The following is a 17,878-nucleotide window of genomic DNA, read 5'->3' as shown; positions in this document are numbered from 1 at the left end:
CGCTACAGGTGCTGACCCACGCAGATCCCAAGGGGTTCGCGACCCCCAGTCAGTGTCAGCCGTGGCTCAGTGGGCAGCACCCTCGCCTCTGAGTCAGAAGGTTGTGGGTTAAAGTCCCACTCCAGGGACTCGAGCATATAATCTAGACTGACACTCCCAGTGCAGTACTGAGGGAGCGCCGCACTGTCGGAGCGGCAGTACTGAGGGAGCGCTGCACTGTCGGAGGGGCAGTACTGAGGGAGTGCTGCACTGTCGGAGGGGCAGTACTGAGGGAGTGCCGCACTGTCGGAGCGGCAGTACTGAGGGAGTGCTGCACTGTCGGAGCGGCAGTACTGAGAGAGCGCCGCACTGTTGGAGGGGCAGTACTGAGGGAGTGCCGCACTGTCGGAGGGGCAGTACTGAGGGAGTGCCGCACTGTCGGAGCGGCAGTACTGAGGGAGTGCCGCACTGTCGGAGCGGCAGTACTGAGGGAGTGCCGCACTGTCGGAGGGGCAGTACTGAGGCAGTGCCGCACTGTGGGAGGGGCAGTACTGAAGGAGCGGCGCACTGTGGGAGGGGCAGTACTGAGGGAGTGCCGCACTGTCGGAGGGGCAGTACTGAGGGAGTGCCGCACTGTCGGAGGGGCAGTACTGAGGGAGCGCCGCACTGTCGGAGGGACCATCTTTCAGGTGACACGTTAAACCGGGGCCCCGACTGTGGTGGGCGTAAAAGATCCCATGACACTATTTCGAAGAAGAGCAGGGGGAGTTCTCCCTGGTATCCAATATTTATCCCTCAATTAACATCACTAAAAACAGAATATCTGGTCATTATCACATTGCTGTTTGTGGGAGCTTGCTGTGCGCAAATTGGCTGCTATCATCATCACAGGCAGTCCCTCAGAATCGAGGAAGACTTGCTTCCACACTTAAAATGAGTCCTTGGGCGGCTGAACAGTCCAATACGGAATTACAGACTCTGTCACAGGTGGGACAGGCAGAGGTTGAGGAAAGGGAGGGTGGGACTGGTTTGCCGCACACTCCTTCCGCTGCCTGCGCTTGGTTTCTGCATGCTCTCGGCGACGAGACTCGAAATGCATAGCACCCTCTCCAATTCACTTCCTGCACTTAGGGCGGACTGGTCTTTGGCCGGGGACTCCCAGGTGTCGGTGGGGATGTTGCACTTTATCAGGGAGGCTTTGAGGGTGTCCCTTGTAACGTTTCCTCTGCCCACCTTTGGCTCGTTGGCCGTGAAGGAGTTCCGAGTAGAGCGCTTGCTTTGGGAGTCTCGTGTCTGGGGCATGCGGACAATGTGGCCCTGCCCAGCGGAGCTGATCAAGTGTGGTCAGTGCTTCGATGCTGGGGATGTTGGGCCTGGTCGAGGACACTGACGTTGGTGCGTCTGTCCTCCCAGGGGATTTGTAGGATCTTGTGGAGACAGCGTTGGTGGTATTTCTCCAGCGACTTGAGGTGTCTACTGTACATGGTCCATGTCTCTGAGCCATACAGGAGGGCGGGTATCATTACAGCCCTGTAGACCATGAGCTTGGTGGTGGATTTGAGGGCCTGGTCTTCAAACACTCTCTTCCTCAGGCGACCGAAGGCTGCACTGGCGCACTGGAGGCAGTGTTGGACCTCGTCGTCGACGCCTGCTCTTGTTGATAAGGCTGCTATATTTCCTACATTACAACAGTGACTACACTCCAAAAGTACTTCATTGGCTGTAAAGCACATTGAGACATCATGTAGAAATGCAAGCTGTGATTGGGATTGAAGAGGGGGTTTGTAAGGCTGGGGGAGATTGCAGAGTGCGCTGGTGCAGTGAGGGTGCGTGCTTGTGCTGATCGTGTGCGGGTTTTATCCCGGACAGTGACTATTACTGATGTTGTCAGAGGAAGTGGCGGGAAACATTACTGAGGCTAACAACTGCGCAGGAGCCAAAGTAACAACAGTCAACACAGCATTGTTAAACAGGAGCACTCGCAGATCCTGTCCATCCACGGCACACACTCAGTTAGCTCCTCGCTCTGTCGGGCTCAGTGATCCCACCCCTGCCAGTTTGCTGTGACACTCCTGTCCCTGTAACACTGTCAGTGAAGCACTGACGGAGCGAGTCGCGGACTGCTGGCATGTATTTCCATTCTGTAATGTCCGAGCTGCTTCGCAATCACTAAATCAGATGTGTTTGTCAAATAACAATCAGGCTGTTCCCAGCCTGAGAGGAGTGAGTTATCAGACATGTTTCTGCGAGGCGAGTCGGCAATTGAGTCCTGGGACAAAGGGTCCTGGGATCGTGCAGGGTGTGAGATAGGGCAGTGCACAATGTCCCATCGCAAGCAGCACAGTGGGACACGACGCAAAGCTACGGGGCACAAACTGCTGCTTATAGTCCCATTGGTGCCCCTGGGGAGCCCAGGGAGGGGATGGCACTGACCCGCTCCCGGGAAATTGCCCCAGAGGTTTGGGAGGTGCTGCCCCGGCAGTGCCGCACCCCACAGTTATCACCCCGCCCCGACCCCTCACCCCCCGACTCCTCACCTCCCCGACCCCTCACCGACCTGACCCCTCACCTCACCGACCCCTCATCCCCGACCCCTCACCCCCAACCCCTCACTGACCCCTCACCCCCGACCCCTCACCCCCCGACCCCTCACCCCCCAACCCCGCACCGCCCCGACCCCTCACCGCCACGAGCCCTCACCCCCGACCCCTCACCGCCCCGACCCCTCACCGCCCCGACCCCTCACCTCCCCGACCCCTCACCGACCTGACCCCTCACCTCACCGACCCCTCACCACCGACCCCTCACCGCCCCGACCCCCCACCGCCCCGACCCCCCACCGCCCCGACCCCTCACCCCCCCCGACCCCTCACCACCCCGACCCCTCACCTCCCGACCCCTCACCTCCCGACCCCCCACCGCCCCGACCCCTCACCGCCCGACCCCTCACCGCCCCGACCCCTCACCGACCCCTCACCCTCCCGACCCCTCACCCCCGACCCCTCACCGCCACGACCCCTCACCACACCGACCCCTCACCCCCGACCCCTCACCGCCCCGACCCCTCACCGACCCCTCCCCCCCGACACCTCACCCTCCGACCCCTCACCACCCCGACCCCCCACCGCCCCGACCCCCCCACCGCCCCGACCTCTCACCCCTCCGACCCGTCACCCCCCGACCCCTCACCGCCCCGACCCCTCACCACCCCGACCCCTCACCCCCGACCCCTCACCGCCCCGACCCCCCACCGCCCCGACCCCTCCCCGCCCCCTCACCCCCCGATCCCTCACCGCCCCGACCCCTCACCCCCCCGACCCCTCACCGCCCCGACCCCTCAGCGACCCCTCACTGCCCTGACCCCTCACACCCCCGACCCCTCACCCCCCGACCCCTCACCGCCCCGACGTCCCCACCGCCCCGACCCCCCACCAGCCCGACCCCTCACCCCCCGACCCCTCACCGCCACGACCCCTCACCACCCCGACCCCTCACCCCCGACCCCTCACCGCCCCGACCCCTCACCGCCCCGACCCCTCACCCCCCGACCCCTCACCGCCCCGACCCCTCACCGCCCCGACCCCTCATCGACCCCTCACCCCCCAGACCCCTCACCCCCCGACCCCTCACCGCCCCGACCCCCCATCGCCCTGACCCCTCACCCCACCGACCTCTCACCCCCGACCCCTCACCGCCCCGACCCCTCACCGCTCCGACCCCTCACCCCCCGACCCCTCACCGCCCCGACCCTCCACCGCCCCGACCCCTCACCCTCCCGACCCCTCACACCCCGACTCCTCACCGCCCCGACCCCTCACCCCCTGACGCCTCACCGCCCCGACCCCTCACCGCCCCGACCCCTCACCCCCCCGACCCCTCACCGCCCCGACCCCCCACCGCCCCGACCCCTCACCCCCCGACCCCTCACTGCCCCGACCCCTCACCGACCCCTCACCCTCCCGACCCCTCACCCCCGACCCCTCACCGCCCCGACCCCCCACCACCCCGACCCCTCACCCCCCAACCCCTCACCGCCACGACCCCTCACCACCCCGACCCCTCACCCCCCGACCCCTCACCGACCCGACCCCTCACCGACCCCTCCCCCCCGACACCTCACCCCCGGACCCCCCACCGCCCCGACTCCCCCACCGCTCCGACCTCTCACCCCTCCGACCCCTCATCCCCCGACCCCTCACCACCCCGACCCCTCACCGCCCCGACCCCTCAACCCCGACCCCTCACCGCCACGACCTCCCACCGCCCCGACCCCTCTCCGCCCACTCACCCCCCGACCCCTCACCGCCCCGACCCCTCACCCCCCGACCCCTCACCGCCCCGACCCCTCACCCCCCCCCCGACCCCTCACCCCCCGACCCCTCAACGCCCCGACCCCTCAGCGACCCCTCACTGCCCCGACCCCTCACCGCCCCGACCCCTCACCGACCCCTCACACCCCCGACCCCTCACCCCCTGACCCCTCACTGCCCCGACCTCCCCACCGCCCCGACCCCCCACCGCCCAGACCCCTCACCCCCCGACCCCTCACCCCCCCGACCCCTCACCGTCCCGACCCCTCACCGACCCCTTACCCACCGACCCCTCACCGCCCCGACCCCTCACCCCCCAACCCCTCACCCCCAACCCCTCACCACCCGACCCCTCACCCCCCGATCCCTCACCGCCCCGACCCCTCACCGCCCCGACCCCTCATCGACCCCTCACCCCACCGACCTCTCACCCTCGACCCCTCACCGCCCCGACCCCTCACCGCTCCGACCCCTCACCCCCCGACCCCTCACCGCCCCGACCCTCCACCGCCCCGACCCCTCACCCCCCCGACCCCTCACCCCCCGACCCCTCACCGCCCCGACCCTCCACCGCCCCGACCCCTCACCCCCCGACTCCTCACCGCCCCGACCCCTCACCCCCTGACGCCTCACCGCCCCGACCCCTCACTGCCCCGACCTCTCACCAACCCCTCACACCCCCGACCCCTTACCCCTGACCCCTCACCGCCCCGACCCCCCACCGCCCTGACCCCCCACCGCCCTGACCCCTCACCTCCCGACCCCTCATCCCCCCGACCCCTCACCGCCTCGACCCCCCACCAACCCGACCACTCACCCCCCGACCCCTCACCGCCCCATGCCGACGTCGCTAACCAAACCCGCCCTGGGGAAACTGACCCAATTTACCCCTCCCCTGATATAACCCTCCCCACCCCCCGCCGATATACCCCCTCCCCCTCCCCGATTTACCCCCCCCCCCCAATATTCCTCTGTGTTCACCTCCCTGGGGAGTACAATCCAGTGCGTGTAAAGCCAGCGTTGCCCCGGGGATGGGATGGGGTGGGGGGTTGGGTCACAATCCCCAGGGATGGGGTGATGGGGTGATGGGGTGATGGGGTGAGTGTGGGCTCTTTCTCTGGACGCACAGGCACGGACAGCTCAGGCACATTTATCTGGTGATTTTTGTGAAACGCTCTGTTGGGTGAGCCGAGCCTGTTTGGGGTTTGTGGTTGTGTTGTTGAAGGGTGTGCGTTCAGTGCAGGATCCCTGGCGATTCACACCTTCCCCCAACACCTCCTCCCCCTCTCACAGCGAAGCCTCAGCCTCACTGGTGACTTCACCCTGTCTGTAAGCGCAGAAAAACCCTTCCCGAGCATCTGCAAATGTCAGCTGGACACTCTTCATTCCGCTCCTCAAAGTTCACGCCGTGGCAGCCTGCTGACTAACGAGGCATCGGTCACTCACTGCTCTTTACCCAACAGTCTCATTAAATTTTTAGGAGACCTTTACAAAGAAATCCAACACAATAGGCGTTTGTGAAGGTCTGCCAGCTCTCGGCTCACTGTCAAAGCTGCGAAGAGGGTTTTCATCGCTGGGTTTTGACATTTTTGCTGCTCTTTGTTGGTTCTGTTAGTTTATCAAAAAATGAAATGGATCAGCGAGTGTCCCACTTTTGAAAGGTCGAGAGTCCCAGTGGGACGTGCTGTTAGTGGGAGGAATGGCGGGGTGCTGCCGCGAGACACAAGCCATGTTTATATCAGAATACAAGGACTGTGGGAAGACCTTTGGCCTTTTGAGTTTGGGTCTCGTGCCCCTCTGAGCAGCTCGATAGCGACAGCGCGTTGAGGTGGAGTGGGTCTCGGAATGAATGTGGGATTGTGGCTGAGGAGGCATTGCACGGGGAAACTGAGCAAGGGTGATAATGTGAGGCTGTCTGGGGAAAGGGCAGGGGAGCAGGGTCTCACTCTTACAATCAGAGACAGTTACGGCACCAAATAGGCCATTCGGCCCATCGTGTCCGTACCGGCCGACCAAGAGCTACCCAGCCTAATCCCACTTACCCGCTCTCGGTCCGTAGCCCAGTAGGTTACGGCACTTCAGGTGCACATCCAAGTACTGTTTAAATGTGGTGAGGGTTTCTGCCCTCAGTGAGTTCCAGACCCACACCATGTCATCACCGAGGGGCGGTGAGGGGTTGGGGCAGGGGGTCAGGGGTCAGCGCGGGGCGATGCAGTAAGGGGTCAGGGTGGGGCAGTGAGGGGTCGTGGTGGGGGGGGCGAGGAGTCAGGGTGGGGCAGTGAGGAGTCGGGGCGGAGGGTGAGGGGTCGTGGTGGGGGGCGAGGGGTCAGGGTGGGGCAGTGAGGGGTCGGGGCGGAGGGTGAGGGGTCGGGGTGGGGGGTGAGGGGTCAGCGCGGGGCGATGCAGTAAGGGGTCAGGGTGGGGCAGTGAGGAGTCGGGGCGGAGGGTGAGGGGTCGTGGTGGGGGGCGAGGGGTCAGGGTGGGGCAGTGAGGGGTCGGGGCGGAGGGTGAGGGGTCGGGGTGGGGGGTGAGGGGTCAGCGCGGGGCGATGCAGTAAGGGGTCAGGGTGGGGCAGTGAGGGGTCGGGGCGGAGGGTGAGGGGTCGGGGTGGGGGGTGAGGGGTCAGCGCGGGGCGATGCAGTAAGGGGTCAGGGTGGGGCAGTGAGGGGTCGGGGCGGAGGGTGAGGGGTCGGGGTGGGGGGTGAGGGGTCAGCGCGGGGCGATGCAGTAAGGGGTCAGGGTGGGGCAGTGAGGGGTCGGGGTGGAGGGTGAGGGGTCGGGGTGGGGGGTGAGGGGTCAGCGCGGGGCGATGCAGTAAGGGGTCAGGGTGGGGCAGTGAGGGGTCGGGGCGGGGGGTGAGGGGTCATGGTGGGGGCGAGGGGTCAGGGTGGAGAGGGGTCGGGGGGGCAGTGAGGGGCCGGGGGCGGTGGGGGGTCAGCGGGGGGCGGAGAGAGGTCGGCGCGGGACGGTGAGGGGTCGGGTGGGGAGGGGCCAGTGTGCACGGCGATGGTGTTATCGCTGGTTGAGCGCCGGCCCGGGGGGGGCGATAACCATGGGGCGAGCCGGTGCTGGGACAGTGCCACCCCAAACCCCCGGGGCAATTTCTCAGGAGATAGTAATGCCCCCGGAGGCACTGACAGGGCTATAACGAGGTGCACTTTGGCCACCAGAGTCTCGGGATGATTCGCGAGTGTTTCAGTCAGTGTGGCACTGAGGCACAGAGGGAGGTAGGGCGTGGGTTCCAACCCCCACGGGTGAACCTGGGCTGGCTGTCGGGGCCGACAATGTGCTCAGCAGTCCCGGGCTAGGGACGCCACGGAAAATCCGAGCCAGCCAGCTCCTCCCCTCGGCTGCTCTCTGCGAGGGATGTGGGCGTCGCTGGCCAGGCCGGCATTTATTGCCCATCCCTAATTGCCCCTTGAGAAGGTGGTGGTGAGCCGCCTTCTTGAACCGCTGCAGTCCGTGTGGTGAAGGTGCTCCCACAGTGCTGTTAGGGAGGGAGTTCCAGGATTGTGACCCAGCGATGATGAAGGAACGGCCGATATATTTCCAAGTCGGGATGGTGTGTGACTGGGAGGGGAACGTGGAGGTGGTGTTGTTCCCATGCACCTGCTGCCCTTGTTCTTCTAGGTGGTAGAGGTCGTGGGTTTGGGAGGTGCTGCTGAAGAAGCCTTGGCGAGTTGCTGCAGTGCATCTTGTAGATGGTGCACACTGCAGCCAGGGGGCGCCGGTGGTGGAGGGAGTGAATGTTTAAGCTGCGTGATTATTGGATATGATCAGGAGCGGTTGTCCTGTCCTCCAGGGTGAGACAACCTTCTGATCTCACTGTCCAGACACACACACAATGGACGCCCGGAGATGGTTGAATCGCACTCCAGGCAACACCTTCAGGACAAAAGGGCAGAAAATTGGGGAAATCTAACTCTATGGATATTGTGGACAGATTAGCAGATGATCGGACGATATTAATGCAGCTTGTGTGCTCTTTGTTGCAGGTTCAGTTGATACACTACAATCACGAGCTGTACTCCAACGTCACAGAGGCCTCAAAGAGTCCAAACGGTCTGGTTGTGGTGTCCATATTTATAAAGGTCAGTCATGGAACTAACTGACTGGGTCAGACTTTACTGGCCAATCACATTTTGTGCTGCAGTATGTGAGTGATGTGAGCTGTGACGTAGGAGGGGGTGCAGCGAGCTCAGGAGGAAGCAGTGACCTTGGACCTCGGGTTCCTAAAGCTCTCCCCCATTGGGGTTTTCCTCACCGTGTCTGGGTCAGTGTCGGCTCACTGATCGAGATTGATGGTTGTGATTGGTCAATAGCTCCATGGTTGGATAGAGATTGATGGCTGTGATTGGTCAACAGCTCCATGGTTGGATAGAGATTGATGGCTGTGATTGGTCAACAGCTCCATGGTTGGATAGAGATTGATGGCTGTGATTGGTCAACAGCTCCATGGTTGGATAGAGATTGATGGCTGTGGTTGGTCAACAGCTCCATGGTTGGATAGAGATTGATGGCTGTGATTGGTCAACAGCTCCATGGTTGGATAGAGATTGATGGCTGTGATTGGTCAACAGCTTCATGGTTGGATCGAGATTGATGGCTGTGATTGGTCAACAGCTCCATGGTTGGATAGAGATTGATGGCTGTGATTGGTCAACAGCTCCATTGTCGTTGTACGGTGGGACTACCAGGATGTTGGAAGGTGGCCGAGGTGGACCCTGGTCATTTGTCCAGCGATCCCTGTGTCCCTGCTTTCCCTGTGCAACGACCAAGAGTTAGAGAACGTGTCTCATGTGTGGGAGACATTGAGGAAAGGGGCTCCCTGTCAAAGATCAACCGTGGTGTGACTCTTTGTTTCCTGTGTTGCAGGTGTCGGACACGGCAAACCCGTTCTTAAACCGAATGTTGAACAGGGACACCATCACCAGGATCACCTACAAAAGTACGTAGACCACCGCGCCGGGCGGTACCAACCGAGTGTACATCGGTGGTCCCATGTCGAGGTCAGATACTTTAGTGCTGGGCCAGTGGGGCCCATAGTGCAGGCCAGGGTCCCCCTGTCGGCCCAGAAACCCTTGAATCCAGGGTGCACTGTCGGCCCAGAGGCCCCCTGAGCCCAGAGACCCTTGAGCCCAGAGACCCTCTGAGCCCAGAGACCCCCTGTCAGCCCAGAGACCCTCTGAGCCCAGAGATCCCTTGTCAGGCCAGAGACCCCTGTCAGCCCAGAGACCCTTGAACCCAGAGACCCTTGAACCCAGGGAGCCCTGTCAGCCCAGAGACCCCTTGAACCCAGAGACCCCCTGAGCCCAGAAGCCCTCTGAGCCCAGCGACCCCCTGTTAGCCCAGAGACCCCTGTCAGCCCAGAGACCCTTGAACCCAGAGACCCTTGAACCCAGGAACCCCCTGAGCCTAAGGACCCTCTGTCAGGCCTCCTTCTCCTTATTTATAGCACTCAAGATATGCTGCTCACTCTGTGACTCGGCCTCAATCCACAGGCTACCAGCTCGAGGATATGGTTAGACCTGAAATAAATAGACAGATAGATGATGGATGGACCGACTGTGCAATCTGGATGAGCAGAAAATTCCTGCAAAAATATTGGGAAGACTGAAGCCACTGTCTCCGCTCCCCGCCACGAACTCCGTTCCCTTGCCACCGACTCCATCCCTCTCCCTGGCCCCTGTCTGAGGCTGAACCACACTGTTCCCAACCTCTGCGTCCTGTTTGACCCTGAGCCATATCATCTCCATCGCGGTAACATCGCCTGTCTCTGCACTCTAACAGCCCCAATACTGTTAGAGACCCACACACCATTACAGCACCCCATCCCCCACCTTCAACACTCACTCCCTCCACCACCGGCGCACCGTGGCTGCAGTGTGTACCATCTACAAGATGCACTGCAGCAACTCGCCAAGGCTTCTTCAGCAGCACTTCCCAAACCCGCGACCTCTACCACCTAGAAGGACAAGGACAGCAGGTGCATGGGAACACCACCACCTCCACGTTCCCCTCCCAGTCACACACCATCCCGACTGGGAAATATATCGGCCGTTCCTTCATCATCGCTGGGTCACAATCCTGGAACTCCCTCCCGGACAGCACTGTGGGAGCACCTTCACCACACGGACTGCAGCGGTTCAAGAAGGCGGCTCACCACCACCTTCTCAAGGGGCAATTAGGGATGGGCAATAAATGCCGGCCTTGCCAGCGACTCCCACATCCCAGGAACGGATAAATAAAAAATCCCGGTCCTGTCACAGCGTCTGACACTCTTGTGTCAGTGATTCCCAATGTGCGTTTGTTACCACGGTAACTAGGATTTTTACTCAGCCCGGCTCCTGAAATATTTCTCAATGACTGCCAGTACTTCAGACATCTCTGAGACGCACTGAGGCAGAAAATCTCCAATCATCAGATCAGCCTCTGGCCGCTTGCGGAATAGACAGTTCCAGAGAAGGCCCGACAGACAGGGTAGGAATAGTTATTTATTGCAGTGTAGTGTCGGGGCCCCAGGAGGTCAGCCGTTGCCTGGGTTAATAAGGGACAGATGATGGCAGTAACTCCACTCAGACTTGCCCCTGTACAATTGTAGACTGGGGTTGGGAAGCTCACTGCTCTCCAACACTCAGCTACTGATAAACATAGAATCCCGACAGATTGTTAATGTTCCCTGGCTGTTCCCCCAGCTCCCAACCCCCGTATATACAACCCTTCCAAACCCTACTGCCCCGTATATACAACCCTTCCAAACCCTACTGCCCCGTATATACAACCCTTCCAAACCCGACTGCCCCGTATATACAACCCTTCCAAACCCGACTGCCCCGTATATACAACCCTTCCAAACCCGACTGCCCCGTATATACAACCCTTCCAAACCCGACTGCCCCGTATATACAACCCTTCCAAACCCTACTGCCCCGTATATACAACCCTTCCAAACCCTACTGCCCCGTATATACAACCCTTCCAAACCCGACTGCCCCATATATACAACCCTTCCAAACCCGACTGCCCCGTATATACAACCCTTCCAAACCCGACTGCCCCGTATATACAACCCTTCCAAACCCGACTGCCCCGTATATACAACCCTTCCAAACCCTACTGCCCCGTATATACAACCCTTCCAAACCCTACTGCCCCGTATATACAACCCTTCCAAACTCTACTGCCCCGTATATACAACCCTTCCAAACCCTACTGCCCCGTATATACAGCTCATCCAAACCCGACTGCCCCGTATATACAACCCTTCCAAACCCGACTGCCCCATATATACAGCTCATCCAAACCCGACTGCCCCTTATATACAACCCTTCCAAACCCTACTGCCCCATATATACAACCCTTCCAAACCCTACTGCCCCATATATACAACCCTTCCAAATCCTGCTGCCCCGTATATACAACCCTTCCAAACCCTACTGCCCCGTATATACAACCCTTCCAAATCCTGCTGCCCCGTATATACAACCCGTCCAAACCCTACTGCCCCAAATATACAACCCTTCCAAACCCTACTGCCCCATATATACAACCCTTCCAAACCCTACTGCCCCATATATACAACCCTTCCAAACCCTACTGCCGCGTATATACAACCCTTCCAAATCCTGCTGCCCCGTATATACAACCCTTCCAAACCCTACTGCCCCAAATATACAACCCTTCCAAACCCTACTGCCCCATATATACAACCCTTCCAAACCCTACTGCCCCATATATACAACCCTTCCAAAACCTACTGCCCCGTATATACAACCCTTCCAAACCCTACTACCCCATATATACAACCCTTCCAAACCCTACTGCCCCATATATACAACCCTTCCAAACCCTACTGCCCCGTATATACAACCCTTCCAAACCCTACTGCCCCATATATACAACCCTTCCAAAACCTACTGCCCCGTATATACAACCCTTCCAAAACCTACTGCCCCGTATATACAACCCTTCCAAATCCTGCTGCCCCAAATATACAACCCTTCCAAATCCTGCTGCCCCATATATACAACCCTTCCAAACCCTACTGCCCCGTATATACAACCCTTCCAAACCCTACTGCCCCATATATACAACCCTTCCAAACCCTACTGCCCTGTATATACAACCCTTCCAAATCCTGCTGCCCCGTATATACAACCCTTCCAAACCCTACTGCCCCGTATATACAACCCTTCCAAATCCTGCTGCCCCATACATACAACCCGTCCAAACCCTACTGCCCCGTGTCCTAACTTGCATCCAGTCCCGCTCACCCATCACCCACTGTGCTCACTGCCCCGTGTCCTAACTCGCACCGAGTCCCGCTCACTGGGGGGAGGGGGCTGGGTGGGCGGGGAGGGGCTGGGGGTGGAGGGGCTGGGTGGGCGGGGGGGTGGCCGGGGGTGGGCCGGGGGGTGTAAGGAAAGCGTGAGAAAGGTCAGGAGCTGGGAGAAGAACACGGCTACAGGGGCGACACAGAGGTTCAGGCAGGCAGCGAGCCGTACGTCCACAGCAGGAGCCCAAGTGTAACCACAATCACACAGTCAGAAAAACATCAGAAATAGGAGCAGGAGTCAGCCATTCGGCCCCTCGAGCCTGCTCCGCCATTCAATACGATCATGGCTGATCTGATCATGGACTCAGCTCCACTTCCCCGCCCGCTCCCCATAACCTTTTATTCCCTTATCGCTCAAAAATCTGTCTCTCTCTGCCTTCAATATATTCAATGACCCAGCCTCCACAGCTCTCTGGGGCAGAGAATTCCGCAGGTTTACGATTGAAAGCTCACCAGGCCGGACCGAGAGACTCAGTATCAGAACCCTCAGCACTTCGACTGTATTGGTATCGCCTGACCCCCCGCTGCGTGAACTGTCTCACTCCCCAGGGACATTCCTGAGGGTTCAACATCACCGGGCCCTCTCCCTGCAACAAGTTATTCTTCCAATTATCTTTACATTCAACCTCCTCCGCTCCTCTGCTGAAGGCGCTGCCCTTTCAGGGTGGGAGATCCGCGAGGTCCCCATCCCATCCCCCTCTCGGCCCCCTCCCCGCCCCTTCCCTTCCCCCTCCCGTCCCTGTCCCCCTCCCACTCCCGCCCCCTCCGTTCCCCCTCCCCTCCCTCCCCCCCCCTCCTCTCGTCCACCCTCCCCTCCCCCTCCCGTCGCTCTCCCCTCCCGTAGACGCCCCGAGCGGGTCACCACCCGCCGAGCATAGCCGGGCTGTTCAACTCGGGGGGGAGGCATCATGGCGAGCCCAACTCCGCTCTCCCGCCCGATGTCCAGACGCTCCAACTTCCCAAGTGCTTCCCCGGCAACAGGCATGAGCAGGAACCTGTAGGAGGTATGTACGCAAAAAAGACTCGCATTTATACAGCACCTTTCACAACCACCGGACGTTCCAAAGGGCTTTACGGCCAATGAAGTACTTTTGGAGTGTAGTCACTGTTGTAATGTGGGAAACGCAGCAGCCAATTTGCGCACAGCAAGCTCCCACACACAGCAATGTGATAATGACCAGACAATCTGTTTTAGTGATAAATATTGGCCCCAGGACACCGGAGAGAACTCCCCTGCTCTTCTTCGAATAGTGCCATGGGATCTTTTACATCCACCTGAGTGAGCAGACGGGACCTCGGCTCCCTCAGTACTGCCCCTCCGACAGTGAGGCATTCCCTCAGTACTGCCCCTCCGACAGTGCGGGGCTCCCTCAGTACTGCCCCTCCAACAGTGCGGCGCTCCCTCAGTACTGCCCCTCCGACAGTGCGGCACTCCCTCAGTACTGCCCCTCCGACAGTGCGGCACTCCCTCAGTACTGCCCCTCCGACAGTGCGGCACTCCCTCAGTACTGCGCCTCCGACAGTGCGGCACTCTCTCAGTACTGCCCCTCCGACAGTGCGGCGCTCCCTCAGTACTGCCCCTCCGACAGTGCCGCGCTCCCTCAGTACTGCCCCTCCGACAGTGCGGCGCTCCCTCAGTACTGCCTCTCCGACAGTGCGGCGCTCCCTCAGTACTGCCCCTCCGACAGTGAGGCATTCCCTCAGTACTGCCCCTCCGACAGTGCGGGGCTCCCTCAGTACTGCCCCTCCGACAGTGCGGCGCTCCCTCAGTACTGCCCCTCCGACAGTGCGGCGCTCCCTCAGTACTGCCCCTCCGACAGTGCGGCACTCCCTCAGTGCTGCCCCTCCGACAGTGCGGCGCCCCCTCAGTACTGCCCCTCCGACAGTGCAGCGCTCCCTCAGTACTGCCCCTCGGACAGTGCGGCACTCCCTCAGTACTGCCCCTCCGACAGTGCGGCACTCCCTCAGTACTGCCCCTCCGACAGTGCGGCACTCCCTCAGTACTGCACTGGGAGCGTCAGCCTAGATATTGTTCTCACGTCTCTGGAGTGGGATTTGAACCAATGACCTTCAGACCCAGAGGCGAGAGTGCTGCCCCCTGAGCCCCGGCTGACAGGTCAAGTGTAGCCCATTGCCCCGCTCCCAGTTGGGTTGCCAAGCCTGCAGGAATGTCGAGCAAACCCCGGGGATGGGGCATTAATCTGCCGGGACCCCTGCTGCCACCAACACCAGAAACAATACCTCCTTTTCTTTCATTGATTGGCGATAAAATTATTGGGGATTAGAGAGGGGCGAAAAGTCTGTTCGACTGGCCACTGAGATTCATCCAATCGGGTACAGAGTCTGTCTGCTTTCTGATTGGCTGTTTGAAGGCAGCGCAGGGGGAGGATGGGCCAATGGCGGGAGTGTGGGGGTGGGGCAGGAAGTCATGCTTCTTTTTATCCGTTCCTGGGATGTGGGCGTCACTGGCAAGGCCGGCATTTATTGCCCGTCCCTAATTGCCCCGTGAGAAGGTGGTGGTGAGCCGCCTTCTTGAACCGCTGCAGTCCGTGTGGTGAAGGTGCTCCCACAGTGCTGTTAGGGAGGGAGTTCCAGGATTGTGACCCAGCGACGATGAAGGAACGGCCGATATATTTCCCAGTCAGGACGGTGTGTGACTGGGAGGGGAACGTGGAGGTGGTGGTGTTCCCATGCGCCCGCTGCCCTCGTCCCTCGAGGCGGTAGAGGCCGGGGGTTTGGGAGGTGCTGAAACCCCCAGCACAGCTGGCACCCCTGGCATTGGGTAATCTCAGACAGTTTGTGTTTATTCTCCAGATGATGCGTATTTACTGCAGGGACTGAACATTGAAGGGCTCTATCCCGAGACCCCCAGCTTCATCACGTACGAGGGCTCGATGACCACTCCACCCTGCCATGAAACCGTGACGTGGATTATAATGAACAAACCGATCTATATCACACGGATGCAGGTAAATCTGGGCGATTCGCTCTGTTATATTCCTCGAGTTTGTTTTTCTTACATTTAACTTCCCGCCATTAACTTTCCTCACATATTCTGCTGAAGGTGCTCAATCACACGGGGGGGTGGGGGGAGAGGGAGAGGGGGTGGGGGGCGGAGAGGGAGAGGGAGGGCGAGGGGGCGGGGGAGAGGGGGGTGGGGGAAGGGAGGGGTAGAGGGAGAAGGGGGATGCAGGGCTGGGGGAGAGGGTGGGTGGGGGAAGGGTGGGGGGCGGGGGGAGGTGGGGTGATAGGGTGGTGATGGGGGGGGTGGGGAGGAGAGGAGGGTGGAGGGTAGATAAGGGTGCGGGGGGGGGGGGGGCGGATGGGGTGGGGGTGGGGGAGATGCAGCTGGCTGACCCGAATCACACTTTCCATTCATGTGAATTTAAAATGTGACCAACAAAGAAGGACTTGCATTTCTATAGCGCCTTTCACCACCTCCGGACGTCCCAAAGCGCTTTACAGCCAATGAAGTACTTTTGGAGTGCAATCACTGTTGTAATGTGGGAAACGCAGCAGACAATTTGCGCACAGCAAGCTCCCACACACAGCAATGTGATAATGACCAGATAATCTGTTTTAGTGATGCTAATTGAGGGATAAATATTGGCCCAGGACACCGGGGAGAACTCCCCTGCTCTTCTTCGACATGGTGCTGTGGAGCTGTGGAGGGGCTCAGCCAGTCACGTGATGTTCACAAGACCCCGGCCACTTGGGTTCGGGGGATCCACGATGGGGCAGGTGGTTGTGAGCCTGGTGGATGAACTGGTAATGTGTCGTGTGATTGTTAAACCTTTGCTAATAAACCAACTAGTTCTTAATAGCAATGTGTTGCTATGGATTCTTAAGCAAAGAGCCCATGAAACAAATACGTTACAAGTGCCGTGGGATCTTTTACACCCACATGAGAGAGCAGACAGGGTCTTGGTTTAACATCTCATCCAAAATACGGCACCTCCGACAGTGCAGCGCTCCCTCAGTACTGCCCCTCCGACAGTGCGGCACTCCCTCAGTACCGCCCCTCCGACAGTGCGGCGCTCCCTCAGTACTGCCCCTCCGACAGTGCGGCGCTCCCTCAGTACTGCCCCTCCGACAGTGCGGCGCTCCCTCAGTACTGCCCCTCCGACAGTGCGGCACTCCCTCAGTACTGCCCCTCCGACAGTGCGGCACTCCCTCAGTACTGCCCCTCCGACAGTGCGGCACTCCCTCAGCACTGTCCTCCGACAGTGCGGCGCTCCCTCAGTACCGCCCCTCCGACAGTGCGGCGCTCCCTCAGTACTGCCCCTCCGACAGTGCAGCACTCCCTCAGCACTGTCCTCCGACAGTGCGGCGCTCCCTCAGTACTGCCCCTCCGACAGTGCAGCACTCCCTCAGCACTGTCCTCCGACAGTGCGGCGCTCCCTCAGTATCGCACTGGACGATACACTCCAGTACAGTGCCGGACTGACCGATCGCGGCCAAAGAGGAATCACAAATCTTAAAAAGCCCCACTTTTGAAGTATTGTACCTAGCTGGGCCCACCCCCGCCCCCCACCCCCCCCCACCCCACCCCACCCCAACCCACTCCCCTCGGCCCAGCCTCCTGCAGCTCCCGGTGGTTTTGCCCAGCGATGCTGCAGGGGGTGGGGCCTACGTTCGGGGCCGGGCGATACGCGCGGCGATTATGTCACGATCTCCGGGCGAAGGAGTTCGAGTCGCGAGGCGTTACGGGGAATATGGCGGGAGTCGATGTGCTCTCCGCGCCCCATCGCGACGTGCTGAGCGGCCAGTTATCGCCCCCCCCTTCCCCCCCGCGGGCGAGAGCCAGAGGCCGAGGGAGGCCCATTTGTGGGCCAAGAATCGACGGCCTGCTCCTGGCTTTCGCTCACTGCAACAAACATCCCCCGGTAACATTTCGATGAAGTTGCTTTATGCAACAACTGACCTGACTGGGATAAATTTCAGATTTTAATTCTGCTTTTCACGATGTTTGCCCAATCACTTAATCTCAGAAATTGGAACCCTTTCTCAAGGATAAACCCGTTGCGATTTTGAGCTGGCAGGAAGCAAGCTTTCATTTCATTATTTGTGATTTTCAGAATTGACTCGCATGGATTGTTCTGTAAAATAGGAGGCGGGTTTTTAAATAGAGCAGGCTGCGTGGATTATTTATATCCCCACATCATAATCACTTCTCATCGTCAAGCGTTTGAACAAAAGCCAGTCAAATCTGGGACACAGTGTTACGACTGACCATCAAGTACTCATTCCTAAA

At 60.1% G+C, this 17,878-nt stretch overlaps 1 protein-coding gene across 2 annotated transcripts in view; it reads left to right on the top strand.

The window, feature by feature from the left end:
• Window positions 1-17,878, top strand: part of ca10a (carbonic anhydrase Xa) — a 410,115-nt gene that overhangs the window by 375,712 nt on the left and 16,525 nt on the right. For both annotated transcript variants that reach the window (XM_070858252.1, XM_070858251.1), the window contains exons 5-7: window positions 8,285-8,380; window positions 9,165-9,237; window positions 15,439-15,593. In XM_070858252.1, the coding sequence (XP_070714353.1) occupies window positions 8,285-8,380; window positions 9,165-9,237; window positions 15,439-15,593 (324 nt within the window). The remainder of the gene's footprint in view (window positions 1-8,284; window positions 8,381-9,164; window positions 9,238-15,438; window positions 15,594-17,878) is intronic.

The sequence above is a fragment of the Pristiophorus japonicus genome, chromosome 16 (assembly GCF_044704955.1).
Source record: "Pristiophorus japonicus isolate sPriJap1 chromosome 16, sPriJap1.hap1, whole genome shotgun sequence".
Classification (NCBI taxonomy): domain Eukaryota; kingdom Metazoa; phylum Chordata; class Chondrichthyes; family Pristiophoridae; genus Pristiophorus; species Pristiophorus japonicus.
The sequence above is the reverse complement of the archived record's forward strand: the minus strand, read 5'-3'. Positions and strand labels throughout refer to the sequence as shown.